Source organism: Podarcis muralis, chromosome 10, assembly GCF_964188315.1.
Source record: "Podarcis muralis chromosome 10, rPodMur119.hap1.1, whole genome shotgun sequence".
NCBI lineage: Eukaryota > Metazoa > Chordata > Lepidosauria > Squamata > Lacertidae > Podarcis > Podarcis muralis.
Genome location: NC_135664.1, coordinates 36,251,308 through 36,271,191, shown reverse-complemented (window position 1 = coordinate 36,271,191; position 19,884 = coordinate 36,251,308). Strand labels below are relative to the sequence as shown.

The 19,884-nt window shown below is 39.5% G+C and overlaps 1 protein-coding gene and 1 long non-coding RNA gene across 2 annotated transcripts in view; one reads left to right on the top strand and one right to left on the bottom strand.

Moving 5' to 3' along the window:
• The window catches only part of PAWR (pro-apoptotic WT1 regulator), a 58,991-nt gene extending 49,269 nt beyond the window's left edge, over positions 1-9,722 (top strand). The window contains exons 5-7 of the mRNA XM_077934752.1: positions 1,608-1,755; positions 2,837-2,941; positions 8,323-9,722. Of these exons, the coding sequence (XP_077790878.1) occupies positions 1,608-1,755; positions 2,837-2,941; positions 8,323-8,409 (340 nt within the window). The 3' untranslated portion in view covers positions 8,410-9,722. The remainder of the gene's footprint in view (positions 1-1,607; positions 1,756-2,836; positions 2,942-8,322) is intronic.
• Positions 1,153-18,889, bottom strand: LOC144328970 (uncharacterized). Its single transcript, XR_013394357.1, has 3 exons — positions 18,828-18,889; positions 3,431-3,575; positions 1,153-1,327 (listed from the first exon to the last, which is right to left on the bottom strand). It is a non-coding gene; the product is annotated as an uncharacterized LOC144328970 (long non-coding RNA).
• Between the last annotated feature and the right edge of the window lie 995 nt (positions 18,890-19,884).

The following is a 19,884-nucleotide window of genomic DNA, read 5'->3' as shown; positions in this document are numbered from 1 at the left end:
GAGATTAAAAGCAATTAAAAGCAAAGGGACACAGGAATAAGGTGGGTCCTCCTTTGTAGGTCAGCCATACTTTGTAAAATGTTTGTATTTATAGCTAAATGCAGAGAAACATTTGTTCTGTCCAACCCCTAAGTTTGTCTGCACATGTGTGAGTTTGAATGAAAGAGAGAGAGAGAGGCTTCTGCACAGTGATGTTAATGAGAGCTGCTAGGTCTTTGGTCTGAAAGGTGTTTTGTGTCAGTCTACACAAACTCAATGGAATGATAGGTACTGGCAGAAACACAGTTTTCTGTGCTTCACCCACTTCCATTTTTGGCTAATAAGCTAAGACTTGGCAACAGTAAAAGAGGGAAGAGATAGGAACAAATTGTACACTCATGTAGTACCAAAAAAATTGCTCTGTAATTTGTTGCTCTTATGTTCAATATAAAATGCAATTAGTGATTATGAACCATGTCATGAGCATGCATCTGCTCAGTGGGCTGTTGCACATTAGGGTCTTGCCATACAGTGTAGCTGCCATTTGGAGAGACTTGCAAGTAGCCTGTGTCTGGTGAATGTCATGAGAGGTGAATCTTAGGTAGGCAAGTTTCAAAGTATGGTAGAAAATGTCTGCAAAATCAGAAGGACATTTCTAATCATTTTAGTGAGCAAGAGAAGCCTAAGTTGTGTGGAGTTTACGGGATTTTGGCAAAGTGGCATAACTAAGAGTAAGCAGGAGTAAACTCTGGTAGTAGGAGTAGACTCTGAGAAAGTTGATCTCCCATTATACAGTTCTATTTTATACAGGACTATTTTACTGATAAATGTTAGACAAAAGAATGAGTGAAACAACATTATAATCTTATAAGGTTTATTTTTATGGCTGGATTTAACTAAACTGTGCACTAGCACAATGGGATTCACCCCACATGCCCTCCCCAAATCCGTTTGGGAAGGCCAGAAGAACCCTCAGAACATGATAAGAGGGACCAAAGTTCAGCATAATAGGACATGTTTTCCATGTGAAAGGTTCAATTTCTGATATGTCTAGTTAAAAAGAATCCAGTGGCAGGTAATGGGTGAGAAAGCCTCTGCCTGAGACCCTGGAAAGATGCTTAAAAGAGCAGAGAGTTCTGAACTTGATGGACAAACAGTCTGACTTGGTCGAAGGCATCTTCTACATTTCTGCTTTTTTATTTGGAATCTCTTCATTATCTATATTTAAGACTGTTTCAGAAAGAGTATTACCATTTTTCATTCTTCATCAGATTGTTTGTGTGCGCTCTGCCAGGAACTTCTCTTGCAGTAGCTTCTGTGAATTACTTCACTGGCAAAGAAGAATAGCCTTAACAAATAAGCAGAGCAAGACTTCAGTTTTGTTCACACATACCGGAGAAGTAGCCCCATGAAATTCAGTGGTATTTCTGAGTAGTTCACGTATAGGATTAAAGCTGTAAGACATGATTTCTGATACATGTGCAGTTTTATATGTGTTTCGCAGCAATAACAAGCTCACTACAGAAATAAAAATTTATGTTTTATAATTTGTTGTCGATATTAAACACTACTGACCATTATTGTGGTCATGGACCAAATATGTTTACAAGTTGTTGTTTTTTTCACAGCACAACAAACACACCAGATGATGTTTCTAGTAGATATTCACGAGCAGCAGACAGAACAGGATATAACAGATATAGCAGGGATGCAAATTCTTCTGGAAACATTTTACCAAATAATTCTTTGGAAAAGAAGGTTGAAGATCTCGAAAAGGTAAATGTGTAATCAGTCAGTGGGTGTGGGCAGGGAGTTCTGTAAAGCAAGTCACCAACACTGCAAAGACCTTGCTGCAGTTGCCACCAAATAGAAGCTACTTCAGAAAGTAGAAACACCTAGATATTGACATCCAACTAAGATCTTAACAATTGTGTAGGTTCATATTGAAGCAGATAATTTCCTTCAAAATCAGCACTTTGAATCTGGGCCAGTTGAATTTTCTAAGCAGTCTTTCCAGGGACCTTTATGTATCATACATTGCAAGAATCAAACCTGATTATTATAAAGGCATATATTATGTATGAATAAAACTGGCCAGTTCACGTGATATTTAGTGCATCTGACACCAGTATTGTTGAGCTTAGTGAACTGACTATTTGTCTCAGATTTTAAAGAACATGTATATTCTTTCCCAATAAAGTATTTTTGAAAACAAAATGGATAAAAATCAAATGATCCTTTTTCCAAAAAATGAAATTGGATTTTTAAAATTTCAGAATATTGACTATGATCCTCTGTCTCAAACACGCACACTGCATAATTTTCTATGTAAAACAATGAATCGGGGGGGATTATTTATTTTTTTTAAGAAGAGGCATAAATATGTCACGAGACATGTATTTATTGTTGTGCAAATTATGACTATATAGACTCTCAATGAAATTGCATTCACAATTTTTCCTGTAAAGAAATGTAATTTACATAGTGCAAAAGATGTGACCAGCGGTTATTAATTATATTCCATATATAATATAAAGGCCTTATGAGGCTACAAACAGCTGTGCATTAATGCTTATGGCAACCAATTGCATGCTTTTGCAGGAAGTAATGAAATGGAAAGTTAGAAACTTGATTGAAATTAATTATTTTCCTCATCTTGATTTAAATCAGCCCACTCTGGATAATAGAAGCAAAGCCTGTGATATGTATCTATTGGTGTGTTATTACATGCAGCATATTTTGGGTCTAGAGCTGAACTCCTAAATTCCATTGAATCTTAAACTTGATTACATTTACTTTGTATGTCTATTCTTTGCATTGTTCTTAAAATAAATATTATCTATTTTATTTTTTGAAGGAACTAGCAAAGGAGAGACAAGAAAACATCAGGCTTGTGAGGATAACACAAGACAAAGAGGAGTTAATTGGGAAACTGAAGGAGGAAATTGATTTATTAAACAGGGTAAGTGCTTGTTTGCTGTGGAATACAGTCATACCTTGGTTTACAAACTTAATCCATTCCAGAAGTCTATTCTTAAACCAAAGCATTCTTAAACCAAGACGTGCTTTCCCATAGCAGCAGGGGACTCAATTTACAAATGGAACACACTCAACAGGAAGCGGAACATATTCTGCTTCCAAGGCAAAGTTCACAAACCAAAACACCTTCTTCTGGGTTTGCAGCATTCTTAATCCAAGTTGTTCCTAAACTAAGCTGTTCTGAAACCAAGGTACCACTGAATGAGAAATTCCCCAGAATTTTGGGGACAGTGCACACATCTTCCAGTCTGGGACTTACTCCTGTAAGTAATACCACTTTCTGGTTATTGGTTTATTTTTACATTTTTATTCTGTCCTTCCTCCTGAGCTCAGGTGGTGCATTTTGTGTCCCGCATTATGTGGCTCTCATTTTTGTCAACCAGACAGTTCCCAGTGAGTCTCTTTGAGTTACCTGGCATCTTTTCATCCCCAAACTGCTTGTTCCTATTGATGGTTTATACTTCTCTATTCAGGTGACCTTCCTGCTGGTTTCAGGGCTTCTTGCTGATGTACAGTAATCTTGCAATTTACCAGGGGGTACTTACTGCGGATTGCACCTAAAGCAAAATTGCACAGTGTCAAAATACATTGAGTTCAGTGGTGGGTGGCATCGCCAAAGTCTTTCTTCCTGACACCTGCCCCTCTTCCATCCCTTTTTAAATTTTGCTTGTTTATTTATTTAGCCAAGTGCATAAAGCCTAATGCACACAACTTAAAAGTGTGTAAGTTGCAGGCTTATTATATTGTAAAAAGAGGCAATCTGTCAAGAACATTCTCAACAGAAACCAAAGTTCCTTTTCTCAAGAAAGTCGCCCCTCTCAAAAAAAAAGCACCAGTATGTGCAAACTCCAGTTTGAGCCAAAGGAAGCCAGCACTGAGCTGAGCAACACTATGTTTTTATTCCCCAGGGCAGCTCTGGGGTAGAAAGAGATGGTAGGGGGGCAGCTCTCTCTCTCTCTCTCTCTCTCTCTCTCTCTCTCTCTCTGTGTGTGTGTGTGTCTCTCTCTCTGTGTGTGTGTGCGCTGGCTGTTCCTGCTTCCCTGCTAAGTGTGTGTATATACTCCATGGATTTTCAAGTGTATGTGTTCACATACAAGACATGTACACATGCACACTGGCAGGCAGCCCTTGCAGGAGTGACCAACCCTCAGTGTAGCCCTTGGGCCAAAAATATAAGCTACCCCATCCTAATTGGTTGAGAACCATAGCACTAGTTGACGGACACTTTGTCATTTGACTCTGGAATGTGTATGGTGCTCTTGTTCCCTTGAACAATAAACATTTAATTCTTAAATTAGGTATGTAATTTTGAAAAGGAATCTTAATTAAATAGGAAATAAATCCCATATATGACTGACTCCTTCCTTTTGACTTGCCTTGAGTATTTAAGTTGCAGACAGTTGTTGTGGTTGGACCATATCCAAGTAGCTCATTCTTTAAGTCATTTTTGGAATGTTATTTCTGCTGCATAAACATTCCACAAAGTAAGCGTATGTATGTGTGTGAGAAAGAAAGTATTTTATATATATATACACACACACTATTATGTCCTTACGTGAGCTTCTTGCGCGCTGTATCTGTGCCACCTGTCTGGATATTATGTGTTTGATTATGGATTTCCTGCATCAGGATTTGACAAAATGGCTTAAAAGCCCTGCTCCAGTTCTCTTGATACAAATTAGCCAAGACAAAAGCAAACCTGAGTCTATTGTAATGAAAAGCTAGTTGCTTTCCTTTTCTTCCTAATACATAGGACTTCTGAAATGGATTTTTTTTTTTTAACCATAGTGGATGCTTTAACCCAGGAATGAGAAACATGTGGCCCTCCAATTGTAGTTGGACGCCATCCCTCTTCATCCTTGACCACTGGGTATTTTGGCTGGGGCTGATGGGAATTGGAGCCTAACAACATCTGGAAGGCCACATGTTCCCAACCCCAGATGAAGTTAGCTGCTGACCTCAAAGTGCTGTCCTGACATGACTGCTTTGTTTTTGAAATTTGATTTCACGTCATTCTTTACTTGCTTTCAATTAGCTTTTGCTCATTTCTTATGGGCCACTAACCTTTAAATCTCACTTCTCCCCACCTTTTCCTCTCTTGAGATACTGGAAGTTATCCAGATGCCCATTGTATGGATGGAAGGTAGAAATGTGCACAGCTGAGTTTTTTTAGGGTACTGCTACAGTTGATGGGGCATGCAGCTGTGGTGGGTAGAGTTATTTTATTTTATTTTATTAAATTTTATATACCACTTGAGTGTAAAAAAGAAGAAGCTTCAAAGCAGTTTACAAAAATGATGTGAACACTTCTAAGAACTCTCCAGCCGAATGCCCAGTTCCATATGTTCCAACAATTTACAGGAGAAAACAGGAACATGCTTATAACAACCATATTCTCATACCAAGGTAAAGGGACCCCTGACAATTAAGTCCAGTCGTGAACAACTCTGGGGTTGCGGTGCTCATCTCACTTTACAGACCGAGGGAGCCGGCATTTGTCCGCTTCTGCAGACAGTTTTTCTGGGTCATGTGGCCAGCATGCCTAAGCCGCTTCTGGCGAAACCAGGGCAGCGCACAGAAACGCTGTTTACCTTCCCTCCTGAGTGATACCTATTTATCTACTTGCACTGTGTGCTTTCAAACTGCTAGGTTGGCAGGAGCTGGGACTGAACAATAGGAGCTCACCCCATTGTGGGGATTCGAACTGCCAACCTTTCGATCGGCAAGCCCAAGTGTCACAGTGGTTTAACCCACAGCGCCACCCACATCCCGCTCAGACCAAACCCACTATTTTATCTGATGTGCCCATTCACTCTTCAACAGCCTTGTTGAGGTGCTTGTTTTAAATTTGTTCTTTAAAGAACCCAGCCAGATGGGTGGGGTAAAAATAATACACACACACACACAATTAACATCACCGGGGGGCAAGGTCTCCTGTCCTTGCCTATGGGACACCTGCGAATTCACCGCCACATTTTGGGGCATGTCTGCAAAGGTGAAACCTGTTGAATGGGCACCACCTGTTCTGAGCTGGAATCCAGATTGTACAGCGAGTGTTCATTTGGCAGGCTTCTTCCCTGCAGACATGCCCACAGCTTGGGAGTGGGTAGGGTATACAACAGTATGGGCAGGGCCACCATGTGGCATGATAATTGCATGGCGAGAAGAACACTTCAATTTAGGCTATGAGTGTGGCACAATCTTGTTTGTGCCACACTCATGGCCTAATAAGCTTCACCAGCATGTGGAATGATAGCCTTCATACACCATGACACCTTGATGTTCATGTGTGGTTATGTGCATGTGCATTAGAGACAAGATTCGACCACCTCCCCAGACGCACTCAGATTACATTTCTACATATTTGTTCTTATTACTTATTCGATTTTTCTTCTGCCCTTCCTCTTAAAGAAGCCCAGCACTACAAACATTGAAACGAGAACAATTCAAGAGTTAAAAACATTAAAATAAAATAAAATTCAAAGCTGCCAGAATACAATAAACCAATAAAATACAGGGTAAAACTTAGATAGGAAAAACATCAATAAAAACAACCAGTTAAAACCAATTACCGCATATTTATTTGTCAGTGTATAACCTAAAGGCCTGTATAAATAAATATGTCTTTGCCAGATGGCAGAAGATCATCTTTGGCAGGGGGCAGAACCCTGAACAATGACAATTCTAGCAACTCTCATTAACACAATTTTAGCAGGCCATTCCTAAAATGCAAACATAGGAGCAAGGATTTACCTGAGGCAAGTTTCAGACAATAAGGGGTTTCCTGGAAAATTAGGTACAGTAGTGCATAAGTAACAGTTGGAGCAGATGTCACTTAATGCAGAAATCTCCTTTGTATTGCTGGCAAAGAACACAAGGTTTTCTAGGCTTTTATTTCATCTCTTCTCCAGTGCCTTAAGGATCCCCCACCCTTCCTGGCTTGCACAACGATTCCCAATTTTACCCTTTATCTGCTTTCCCATCATTTCATATATATGGCACTTGGCAAAATGCTCGAAGCATTTTTAAGTTTCCATCCTCGGGCCCAGCAGCTAATTTGGAAAGAATGTTTGGACTACTGGTAATAATGTACAGTAGTTAAAATATAGTTATAACTATTCTGGCACAGAAAATTTTTTCCCATGTCTAGAAGTATGGACTCAGTAACACAACAGCATTGTACGCATAACCATTTGCTGCTGGTGTCCAGTTACCCCAGATGCAAAAACCTCAAAGAGAGAGTATGCACCATTCCACAGTGCTGCTGGTGGTAATCTCGTCGTTTCTCACCCGTGGTGTGATAACCATTAAGAGTGCCATTCCACTTAGCAGGAATCTTGCTCTTAGCCAAATTCAAATTGTGCCTCAAACTCCAAAAAGATGTTGTGCACCACTCCCTTCATGTCAGCTTTCAAACTTCTTGCACTAATAGTACATTGGATCTCACCCATGGTGTTTGGTCATGTGCAGGGAATCTGTGACATTGCATGTCACAGAAAGTACTCCTTAATCAAACATTACTTGATCTGTAATAAACCCAGTCTTTAATGAGAAAAATACTGGGCATAAGTGGACATCGTGAGGAGGGAAATAGATGCTTTGCAATTGTGCAGACATGGGGGGCTTAACTAGGGCAAGATGTAGGAGGGCGTTGACCCTTTCTCTACTAGAAACCTGCATCAGTTTGGGCCTCTGGTGTGTCTGTGGCAGGTTGTAGTCTGAAGATGAACAGCAGGTATGGGGGTCCTGATTCCGACTGCAGCGGGAGTCCCAATTTGGAACAGACACTGGCATCAAATGACTGATGTCCCATCTGGTTTGGCTTTGAAATTTGTTGTGGTTTCAGGCATAAAAGTAACAGAAGCAGTACGCTAACCATTTTTAATATGTGAAGATTTTTCCATTACGAAAGAGCAGTTCAGTAAGTAACATTGGTCATACATTTCAAGCACAACCATCCATTTAGGCATTCTCTTTTCAGAGTTAAGAGAGCTCAATTTTTTCCAGTGTATATAACACAAAACATTTTACTAATCTTGCAAATTTTGATTTACTTCCGCATCTCAGATTACATTGTACATGCTTATAGCAAAATACATTTATGTGGTAATAGGATATTTACTTTATGTAAATTTAAAAGCTGTTAATGCCCATATATATTAAACTTGCTTTGTTTGTGTTTAGCAATTAGCTTTTGTTGTCTGCCATTTTGCTCTTATATAGTAATGTGCTATAATCCAGGCCATTAAGGAAATGACTTGATGAATTAATAACTGTACCCCTTGCTATGTTTCCTTCTCAAAGGACCTAGATGATATAGAAGATGAAAACGAGCAATTAAAGCAGGAAAATAAGACACTCTTAAAAGTTGTTGGACAGCTGACAAGGTAGAAGTTGAAAGATTCAACAAGGAATGAAATACGAAAACTACTGATTGAATGTTTCAAGATCAAGGCTACAATATGTCTTTGCTGCAATGTGTCAGAACAACTGTCTTTCTATTTATTATTATTGAGGGGAGTAGAATGAATGTTTTGCATAATACTCTTCCTTCAATGAAATAGATTCAGATTTTGTGTGTACTTCTACACTCACTCCTTTGCATTTCCCAAGTTAATTAATCCAAACACAGACATCTCAAATGTCATGTTCTTGATTGTTCTGTATGTCTTTATTTTGAATGTGTATTATCCAGCTTTTGAGAGCATTTGATTGCCAAGATTGAATTTTGGTCTATACAAACATCACTTTTTTGTCTTTTCCACTCTAAATGAGTGGAAGTAATTGGAGTAAACTTTGTTTACACAGATTCAAAATATATATTTTGCTACTTGTAAAGTGTGGGTGCCTTACTACAGTACTGATGTGAAACATTTTACAGCTGTGTTACTTATTCTACAAAGAATCCTGTATTTTGTGATTTTATTTTGTACTATATCTGAAATACTGACAATGGTATATAGTATCTCCCATCCCCTGTATAGCTGCTTTGTGACAGAAAAAAATGTTTTATAAATCATCAATCACCAATCGTTATCAACACTAGTAGTCTTTAGGAAAATGTCTGTGTCGTGTATTATAGGTTAATCACAATGCTTGCGTGTCCACAGGAAAAATTATTCTTTTATACAAGGGGAAATCCACTCTTTCCAGTTAACAAACGCTATGGCCTGGTTCAGATACAATGATCATGGTCCATTAAACCACCATAGTATTGAACTGAGAACAATGAGTCTTCATTTCATATCCTGGTTTGCAGTCAGAGATTCAGTGGGAAACTGGTTTAAGACCCCTCCCCCCCCCAGCATTGCATCACAGTGCATGAGGGAACGAAATGTGGGAGAGTGCAGGACAACGTTTGTTCTCAGTCCAATAAGCCATGGTTTATTGGATTGAAACTGTTACGGCTGAATCTCACCTCTATGAGAGTGGTATGCTATGGTTTACATCAATTATTTCTATCATGCAAAATTTAATAAAGGATAGTGGATCATTTTGTAAGTTTTATGAGCATTGGTATTAAATGGATTGTCAGGATTATCTGTGATTCATAATGGTTTTTGAAGCTGTGATAAAATTTGTTAATATAGTACAAAAGGGAAGTTCATGATTTTTGGGCCCTCTAAAAGTATTATAGAAAAACATCTGGAATAACACTAATATTTGTTAAAATAAAGTATGTTGCATGTTCTGTTACACACTAACATCCGTTGTCTGCATCAATATTTTATGTTACGAACAATGAAATATCACTTATAAACCACTGGTGCCAGATCTTATCTTGGGAGTGCACCGTTCCCTTTTGGTTTAAATATAAATGCTGTTAGTCCTGAGAACAATCTGGCCTTGAGAATAGTCCAGAGTAAAGCCCCTCCCAAACCCAAAGCCTTTTCTGATGTGAAGTGAAGTGGAGCTCTGTGCCCTATATGAAGAAAGGCATTGCAAGTACTGCTTAGCAGTGTATGCTACGGATGGAACTGGTGTTCCTGTGGTGCTGCAGCCTCTATAATGTCAGTTTGCAATAATACGCCACAAGGCTTTGGGAAGAAGTTTTCATGGCATGTTAGTAGTGCAGTGGTTCTCAAATGTTGTGCCATTGGGAGAGGCAAAGGGAGCAACTTGAAATATTAAGCTACATATTGGATGCTTTGACTGTTCTAACCGCTACTCTACACTCCTTATAGCAGGTAATTCTCCCCTGCGGCTGTATTTGGGAAATAACATTGTCCCAAGTTGGGGGTAGTAGGAACGCATCAGGATTTTGTGATACAGACTGTGCTTCTCAGTGTGGGCAATGTCTCAGAAACCATGTTACCAAGAAACAATGTCCTATCCCTGAACTGTGACGGATGGGGTAAACAAACAAAAAAGTGGGCATGACTCTTGAGGCAATCTCTGTTAGGCTGCCCTAACAGTGCCTTTCCATTTGAGAGGTGATGAAATACACATTTGTGAATGCAAGAGTGAACCATGCCTAGAACTTTAATCCAAAACAAAAGCCCTATGCCTCACTTACAAAAGTTTGAGGAAACTGTTAGAAAATGAGGCATGTAAACTTAAATTACACACATATATTTAATGTAAAATAACATTTGCATGGAAGAATGGGGTTGCATTTGGTTCTCTGGGATGGTTGTTGAGGCTGCAACTGTAATCCCATTTACCTGGGAGTAAATCGCATTGCACTCACTTCTGAGTAGGCATATGCAGGGTTGCCCTGTGAATTTAGCAATTGTTGTCATGTTGACTTCAGTTAACACAGTGTTGCTCATTGCTCAAAGCACAAACCATTAAAACAAGCCATGAAAATGTCCTGTGTAGATCTGCATAAATGGGTGGTGTTATTCAACAGCTTATACGTTCTCACTCTTCAACCTGGACTGGAGGATCAAGCCTTGAGTGCACATATGCTATAGAAAGCAGCCTCAAGATGTCTAGGGTTTCCAGCCATATCCTTAAGGGGTCCTTTGTTTCAAAAATCATGGTGGTCAAAATTGTTAATTTCTCCAACAGATTGTTGGCTCGCAAAAAGAACAATATACCTGACTTCCTCTCCTCTCCACCTTTACTTCTGCTCCAAAAAAATGGACATGCATTAATTACCTACTATATAGCTGGCAGTTCTAAATGTTTTGAGTTGCAAGATGGAGAGGAATTGCAGGCAAGAGCAGTGTTGTCTTATCTGCTTTAATTTTGGACTACCTGGTGTGCTGTGACTCATTGACAGTTTCATTAGATAAGCATCTATATATGAAGCCTCGGATGATTTTATTGTAACTGCTTCAAGATACCTTTAGCATGCTTGATATAGTGAGACAAAAGCATGCTGCAGTAAGTATAAGGGAAAGAGTATAGACCCAAATTTGAGTCTCAAGACTACAAATCCCATCATCCCTAGCTAGCAGGACCAGTGGTCAGGGATGAAGGGAATTGTAGTCCCCAAACAGCAGGAGACCCAAGTTTGGGAAACTCTGGTCTCATTCCAGTTAACGGGGGGAAATTATATGATCATGTAACTTTTATTTTTTTCCAAGGAGGCAGATGGGGTGCATTTTTTATAAAGTGTTGGATTTTAGTCTGTGGTATCAGATTCTCTGTATTCTTATAGAACTTCTCATTTTTATAACTTTTAGAGGGATTGATCAGGGGACAGAGATGGGTAAGGTTCATTCACTTTTGGCATCTAAACCTGATGTGTTATCATCCAGCAGATAGCAACACTTCTCAATCTAGCATGACCTAGGTTGGCTCCAGCCGTAGAGTACAGTATTCCACTTCCTGTTAGCTGCAAGGCTGAAGATTTCCAGAATCCCTTCAATGAGATCAGGATTCAATGTTTGTGAAAGAGAACACACAAAGAGATGAAGTAATGGAATACGTGCCCATTCTCAATTCCCTCCAGGACCCTTTTCTAATGTCAAAACTGTTGGCCTTGTGCCTGAGATGTTACTAATGTTTCCATGGCTGTGATAGTGAGAGGGGTAGGACTTACCAGCAGAAGCATGTTATGCATAGTAAAGCTTGCAGAATCAAAAAGAAACTGAATAAGTACATTGCCGAATTACACAAATGACTACCAAACCTCTCTTAAAAATGTCCACATCTGTTAATCCCAGCCACCTTTATTGTTGTATACATATCATATGCAAACCAGTTGTGTTTGCAGTAATTGCTCACCATAATTAAATGTGCAGCTGATGTACCACCACACCACATAGCAGCGCATGTAGAGCAGTGCAAGGATTTCTTACTTCAATTGAAACAGTTGTCAATTGGTCTGTTGCTTATATTCTGTTCTAGTTTTGGATGTTGTTTGTTACTAGTACTCTGCAATAGCTGTTGCTAAAAATGATCTTTAGATGAAGCCCAGAGTTATAAAATTTATTAAGGTTTGTTTAAAAAAAAAGTCACTGAACCATCACTTAGCAATAAAGGAATATATATGCACACTTACTCTCTTTTAGTTATAGTTAATAATTGTTTTGTGTTGAGAGATTTATTGAATACTTAGTAAGGTGTGTGCATGCTTTTTTTGCTTATCTGGAAACAGAATTGTTATTTTAATTGAAGAGAGCCAGTCTTGCAGGAATCAAAGTATCCTATTGGGTCCCTCATTTTTTGATCCAGTTACATTTAACCAGGTATCCATGATTAAGCCAAGGTGGGCTTTCTTTATCCCTGCCAGCCAGCAACCCCCCTCACAAAAAGTGTTAGACCCGGGACTAAATAATAATTGTGAGATTGAGAAACTGATGTGTGTTTTCCATTATTGCAAATGTAATCCCATGACAGCAATCCATTCTATTGAATATCTTTTTAATTTTTCAAGTTAACTTTAGAGGCCCCTGAGTGCACAACCCAAAACATTCCAAGGACCACTTTTGCATTTTCATTAACTCAGATCTGCACTACTATATTTAACCATGAAAAAGCATGCAATTTCTTCCCTATTTCTCTGTTCTCCCACCACATTTGTGAATCCCTCCTCCTGATAAAAAAAAAAAACTAGAGGCAAAAGGATCTCTCTTTTTTAGTCTACAGTATTTTGCTCTAGCTCTGTGTTCTCTCCCCTCTCCTTCCACCCCACCCTCACCAATTTCTGCTGCTGCTTGCTGAACTCCATCATTTAACTCTCAGGACAATTCTCACACCATGTGATTCCTGGGCAAAGGTAGGTTGTACAACACGCCTCATCAGGGAAAACTTGTGTGAACAACACATGCCTCTGAACTGGGGAGAGGAAGAGCAACATTCTCCCTATTCTACTGTTGATGGGCCTAAGGGAATTTTAGATAGGGCCACACTGAGGTAGGAACAGGCTGCTACTGTCAGGTATTATAATTCTCCTAGATCCAAGGGCTGTAAATAGAAGGCTATAGCCTGGCTGTAGTCTAGAAAGATCCCAAGGTAAAGTCACATACCCTGTTTTGTTAAGGCACCATTAGGAAACCTGTGGCTTTCTGATTTCCGTCGTTCCTGACAATTGGCCATGCTGGCTGTTGCTGATGGGTTATCCAATAACATCTGGACAGCCAATGTTGCCACAGCCCTGTCCTAGCCTAGGACACCCCCTTACACCTCAGGAAGAGAACCATTCTTTTCCCAGTGCGCTTCTTCTCTTTTCCCCTTGGAAACAATCTGGACTCTGAATAGAAAACACTGAAGTCTGGTTTGTCCTAATAAAAGGTGGTAGTCTTCTGCCTCTGAAAGCTGTACTAATGGGCAGAAGTGGCAGCCCAGGTTCGTTAAACAACAAAACATGCGTGTTAGAAAAGAATCTCGAGTCTTATTTAAATGACAAGATTCTTCCAGATAAATGGTTTGTAGCTTATATCTGACCACTTTGCCATGGTAAACCATTACAAACTGTCAGAGTAGCTAGTTTCTAAGGGCATAAATATTTACAGAGCTAAAAGCCATTATTCTACAATTTGCTAGTCCAAATGTTTCCTCCTAAATTCCTTGTGGCAGTGTTAAATTGTGAATGCCAGTTTAGTCAAATGCAAAGGCTCGATAAGAATGTTTTGCTTTTGTTAAAATGGAGTTTTTGTGCTAAGTATTCTATTATAGGTACAACCTCCCTCATCCTAGTTTTCCACAGACATGTAGCACAATCCTGCAGGGAATGTAAGTGCAACCCTATACATGCCTATTCATAAATAAGCCTTATTGGGATTAATGGAACTTACTCCCAGGAACATATGTGCCAAAATGGCAGCCTGTGTTCTTAGATCTGCAATTGGTAATGAACAGATTATTCACCCAGGAGAGGCCTATCCTGTTTCATGAAACAGGAAGGTGCCACGACCTCCAACCCCCTTACTTATTGGGGTTGGGCCACTGTGCAACTGCATGCAATCTTAATTCCTACTTGGGGCAGTGTAAACACTGGTAAACTGGTTTATTCTATCATGGTGCCTTCTAAAATGTTGCATTTCCTCTTGCAGACCAACCAAAGCACTGGCATTCTGGATGCAATCCTGGGGATTGTATAAATGGCATTGGGAGAGTGTAACTTGGCTAACAATCTCTGAATTCATACAAATACATGCACTGTATAATATTGTGCCAATACAACCTTCATACAACCTTCAATGGCCTCAGTCCAGTATACCTGAAGGAGCGTCTCAACTCCCATCGTTCTGCCCGGACACTGAGGTCTAGCACCGAGGGCCTTCTGGCAGTTCCCTCGCTGCGAGAAGCCAAGTTACAGGGAACCAGGCAGAGGGCCTTCTCGGTAGTGGCACCCGCTCTGTAGAAGGCCCTCCCACCAGATGTCAAAGACAAAAACAACTACCAGACTTTTAGAAGACATCTGAAGGCAGCCCTGTTTAGGGAAGCTTTTAATGTTTAATAGACTATTGTATTTTAATATTCTGTTGGAAGCCACCCAGAGTGGCTAGGGAAACCCAGCCAGATGGGCGGGGTATAAATAATAAATTATTATTATTAATCTATCATCCTGTTATTTAGTTGCTGTTGTACACATGACCCAATCTGCTTGATAGATGTATAAGAAAATAAACTCTCACCAGGCGCTCTATGACAATGTGTTTAATTCATACCCTATGGATGTAGTAGGGGGTGCTGCTTATCACCAGCTTCTGTTTCCAAACTCCCTAAAATTTATATAGCAGCTCTTGATCATACTTGCCACATGATAGACCTCTGTGCCAAGGGTTTATCATTGAGCCACGCCATAATAAGACAATGTTGACTGACTCTTTTCTTGCTTTACATTCCAAGACCTTCTATACTAAACAAAATCCTTTTGTTCCGAACTAAGGGAATTTCCATCTATTGCACAAGACTGCATTTGAAAAAGACATTGACTATTGGCTGTTTGACACAGCCCATTATTATCTCTAATTTGGGCAGATTCTGCAGGCCAAGTCTGTTGAATGACTATGTTTTTTCTGTAGGAAGAATGCTAATCTCTGCTTTTGCCTGAAGGCTCTTTGCAACAATGATGCACTTTTCAATTGCAGCTGCCAATTAAGTGTCTACTACTCGGCATATTCAAGCGGCTTGGAGATGGGGCAGAGGCAGTATCCTACAGATTCATTTCAAACATAGGGCTCCGAGCCAAAGGGGTGCAAAATAATAAAAAATAAAATAAAGAATTATTGAAAAAATAATACATATTTAGTGGGGTCACCAAATTTTGTCCTGGCTCAGGTGCCATGTTACCAAAATCTGCCCCCCCCCCCCGCTTATGAAGTAAGAAAACAACAAGTTGTTTATTATTGGAAGGACATAACTTAGCTAGAAAGGTTTCTTATTCTAAACTAACTAATTAAGGTAGAGAATAGAGGCAGTGAAGACACAGTCTAACACCACCAAACTGATTCATGTCACAAAATAGCAAGTAGAATAGCTGAAGGACAGGGAGGACTGCCCTGCAAATGAGTATTTCTAAGAGTGACTCAAATGTGGAGATGTTTAGGTCACGACACCAGCCTGGCCAGCATAGTTTCTTATCCCAGTTAGCATTTCGTGTGTATGATGTGGCTGTGTGACAAAAACAAAGTCAAACAATGGATGAGAACAAAGTCAATTCTATTGTTTTTGTTAGCTTAAGGAAACGACCATGTTGCTTCTATCTCCAGAAGGAATTTTTTAATAATAAACTCTAGAAGAATAAAACCATTTCTGTTTGCTTGAAATGTAACATTATGAGCTTGAAAACCTACACGCCTCGCCAGATTGTACTGCAGACAGAGTGCATTCCTTTGACTGTCAGGAGCAGCAGTTGTCTTCATGCCCCATATCAGTGGGAGAGAAATGTTGCATTTCTAAGTGGAGCCAGGAAATCCTAATTCCTAGGTTTATCATTATTCCACCTTCTGTAGCTGGGGCCCTCCAGATGTTGTGGACTACAACTCCTTTCATCCCTGCTCATTGATCATGCCAACTGAGGCTAATGGGAGTCCCATTAGATTGAGGAAGGTTCCCCTATTTATAAGAAGCTGCTTTATAGTGAGGTAGACTGTTAGTCCAGCTCAGTATTAGCTACAACAGAGGTGAAAGAATTGGATTTGGCTGGTGGGCCCAGTATTTATCTCCCCTATCCCAAATTTGACAGACAGGTGGGGCTGTCCATCTGCTCATTACCTGAAATCACAATGGTGTCTGGTAATGGGGTGCTTTGAAGACCTGACAGTTGCCCAAAGTCCTGTGTGGTTTTTACAAGTCTCTTCGAGGATTGGTTGGCTGCAAAGGTTTTCCATGAAGAACAGCCAATCTCATGGAGTCTGAAGTCAGCACCTAGCTGCACTTGGGAGTTCAGACAAAACCACCAGAGGAAAGCTGTATCTTGGTTGTTAGGAAGAAGGGGAATCTAGCAGGGCTTTAGAGCTATGAAGATTCCAAGGGCTGGAAAATAAAACAGGGAAGAAAAGTGCACCTAAAAGGAAGGGAGAAAACAGCAACTGGGGATTCCTATAACCTAACCAACTCACACATCAGTCACAATTCTGACTTTACTCATTGGCTAAAAACACTAAAAAGTGGGAGCAGCCAGCCTGGCTTATTTCACAAAAATTGTTTAGAAGTGTGCCTGCACATTTTGCTTTATAACTTTCCTTCTAGTTAGGACCAGAGGCTGAAAGGAAGGAAGGAAGGAAGGAAGGAAGGAAAGAAAGAAAGAAAGAAAGAAAGAAAGAAAGAAAGAAAGAAAGAAAGAAAGAAAGAAAGCAAGCTCAGAGCCTGCAGCCTCTTGCATGTATCATGGACCCAAGTGCAATTACACCATTATAAATCTGCCCATGGTCCGGGCAGTGCTATGCAGTTGCTCTTCAACTTTTGAAAGAAGGGAGATCTTATCACATTTCTTCTAACATCACATCTGTTTTGTCTGCCAGAATTTCCATTTTATGTGCCACGGTTTGTTTTCTATGGACATTATCTATTACCACTACGAGGCTGGCTCTTTGTGCTGTAGATACCAACCAAGCCTACCATATAGAATTGCAGTGAAGGTAACTGCATGTGGATCATTTTGAGCCCTTATGGAAGTGCTTTAAAAAAACAAAAAACCTTAATCTGGCTATTGGTTGAAAATTATTACGATATGTACCGTAAGTTGGAGGAAGATAATTCTAGCTAAAAGCCAAATGTTGTCTTTTAGATTTTCATTCTTGAATATCTTATGCTGTCTTATCCTTAAGGCTGTGACCAGACTTTTAAACCAACACACTGCAGGAACCCCATGGCTGTCAAAGGAAACCAAACAGACTGAAGCAAATGCTCCAAACATTGGCAAACAGCCACTTCCTTTCTCCAACACTGTTGTTTTTGTTTTTAATTACTTTCCTTCAGATAATATAACATCTTGATACTGTGTAGAGTACTCCCCACCCCCCAAAAAACCCCCCAAATATTTTGTCCCGTTCCTTTTTTCTGTGTTCTGTGAGGCTCATGCTACATTTTCCTAAACATTGGCACCAAAAATATTTCTTTCTCCCCTTTCAACAAAATGGCTCACAGCCATACACTGCTCTCCAGAGGCCAGAGCAAAACATACTTCTAAACTTGAGGGGAAATAAAATACTGATTTTAAAACCCTAGTTTATATTTACAATAAATCAGTTCATAAACTGCCCTAGTTTGGAGCTGTTGACAGAAAAGTTAAAGTTGTTTCATTCCGGAATATTTAGCCATGCTTCAGTATCTAACAGTGTAATTTTGTGCATTTCTCCTCAGAAGTAAGACCTGTTGAGTTCAATGGGGCTTACTCCCAGGGAGGTAGGGTTAGAATTGCAGCCTGAAGCTCTTCATGTTTGAGATGTCAGTGCTGAAAGAGTAACTATATGAATGTTGTCTGTCTCTCTTTATCTCTTTATCTTTCAATACATTTGCTGTGATTTATTGCATATAACACAGGGCAGCAATAGGGAACCTGTTACTCTCCAGATGTTGTGGGACTATAGCTCCTATTATCCCATACTTCCATGCTGGCTGGGGCTGATGGGAGCTGGAGTCCGACAGCATCTTAAGGGCCACAGGTTTTACATAGTAAGGCACATAGGAAGCTGACCACATTAGACTAAAGAAAAACCACAAGTTGTTATTCAATATGCAAGCTCTATGTCTGCTCAGATTAAGCCTAACTGAAGTAGGTTTTGTTTTTAAAAAACTTATTTACTTCTCAAAAAATCGAACAGAATATTTACAAGTTATAAGACATGATATGAGAGCACAGCACAGATGCATACTAGTATGAAACGTTTAGGGGTGATAAGCAAAAACACACTTCAAAAATGTTCTAAGGATTCCTAAGGAACATGACTTTATATCAAAATTCTTACCCTCATGATCTTTCTAGCTGTACCAAAGGAGAAGTCAAAATAGAAGAGCAGTTGGTAGCTTCCTGAAATCTCACAGCACCGTCCACCATATTTATATCAGTATTTCACATGATCTTGCAAATCTTAAAAGGGTCACTGATCTTAACAATAGTGCAAAGTTCAATTTATAACATGTAAATAATGTTTATTTTATTTCCAGGTCAACATTTTCCAGAATAACGTTCCATAAACAAGACCGTTGAACTTAGGTCATATACTAGTTTCTTTCAGTTTTCTTCCTTTGACTTCTAGGGGTTTTTTTTGGGGGGGGGATACTTAATTATTTCTAAGAACTCCAAAAATATTTCCACTCAGTCACAATCATTTCACATCATAAAAAAGATGGAAAACATTTTTACTAACTAACCAGCTCTTTCTTCCACTGAACTCTATCTTTATCAGAGCTATTTATTAGGCTCACATGCAACACTAAGCCATAGTTAAGCCAAAATGTATAAACCAACAACAAACTGCTTCATGAGTGTGGTTCATTTATGGTTAACAAACCACAATTAAACCACTGGACCTGGTTCAGGTGATCAAATAAACCATGGCTTTTTAAATAAACAGTGACTTAGTGTTACGTGTGAATCAGGCCATTGTCTAAGCTTCCAAGAGACAGAAAACTGTTGCAGCTGCAAATATAGATAAGCAAAGCTCCATTCTTGATAATAATTATCAAACACATTCACCTGAACATATGAGGGATTAAAACACTGATAAGCCTGTTGGAGGATTGTACCCAAATACTGTACAATTCCTTCTCTTAAGCTTTTTAAGCTTAAGATAATGTTGCTTAAAACCTACAGGGGGCATTGTTTGTCTAGCAATCTAACCAGCACTTGCTTGATACAGTATTTGTTTTGCCTGCGTTAACTCCACCCCTAAAAGCTGAGCCATTTTGTTTGCTTTTCTTTCCCAATGTGGTGGAATGCCTGTTATTTTCTCTCTCTCATCTCTACTCATCCTGTAAATAGTACCTGCATGAAAAAAGCTTTTGAACTCCAGAAGCTGTAGG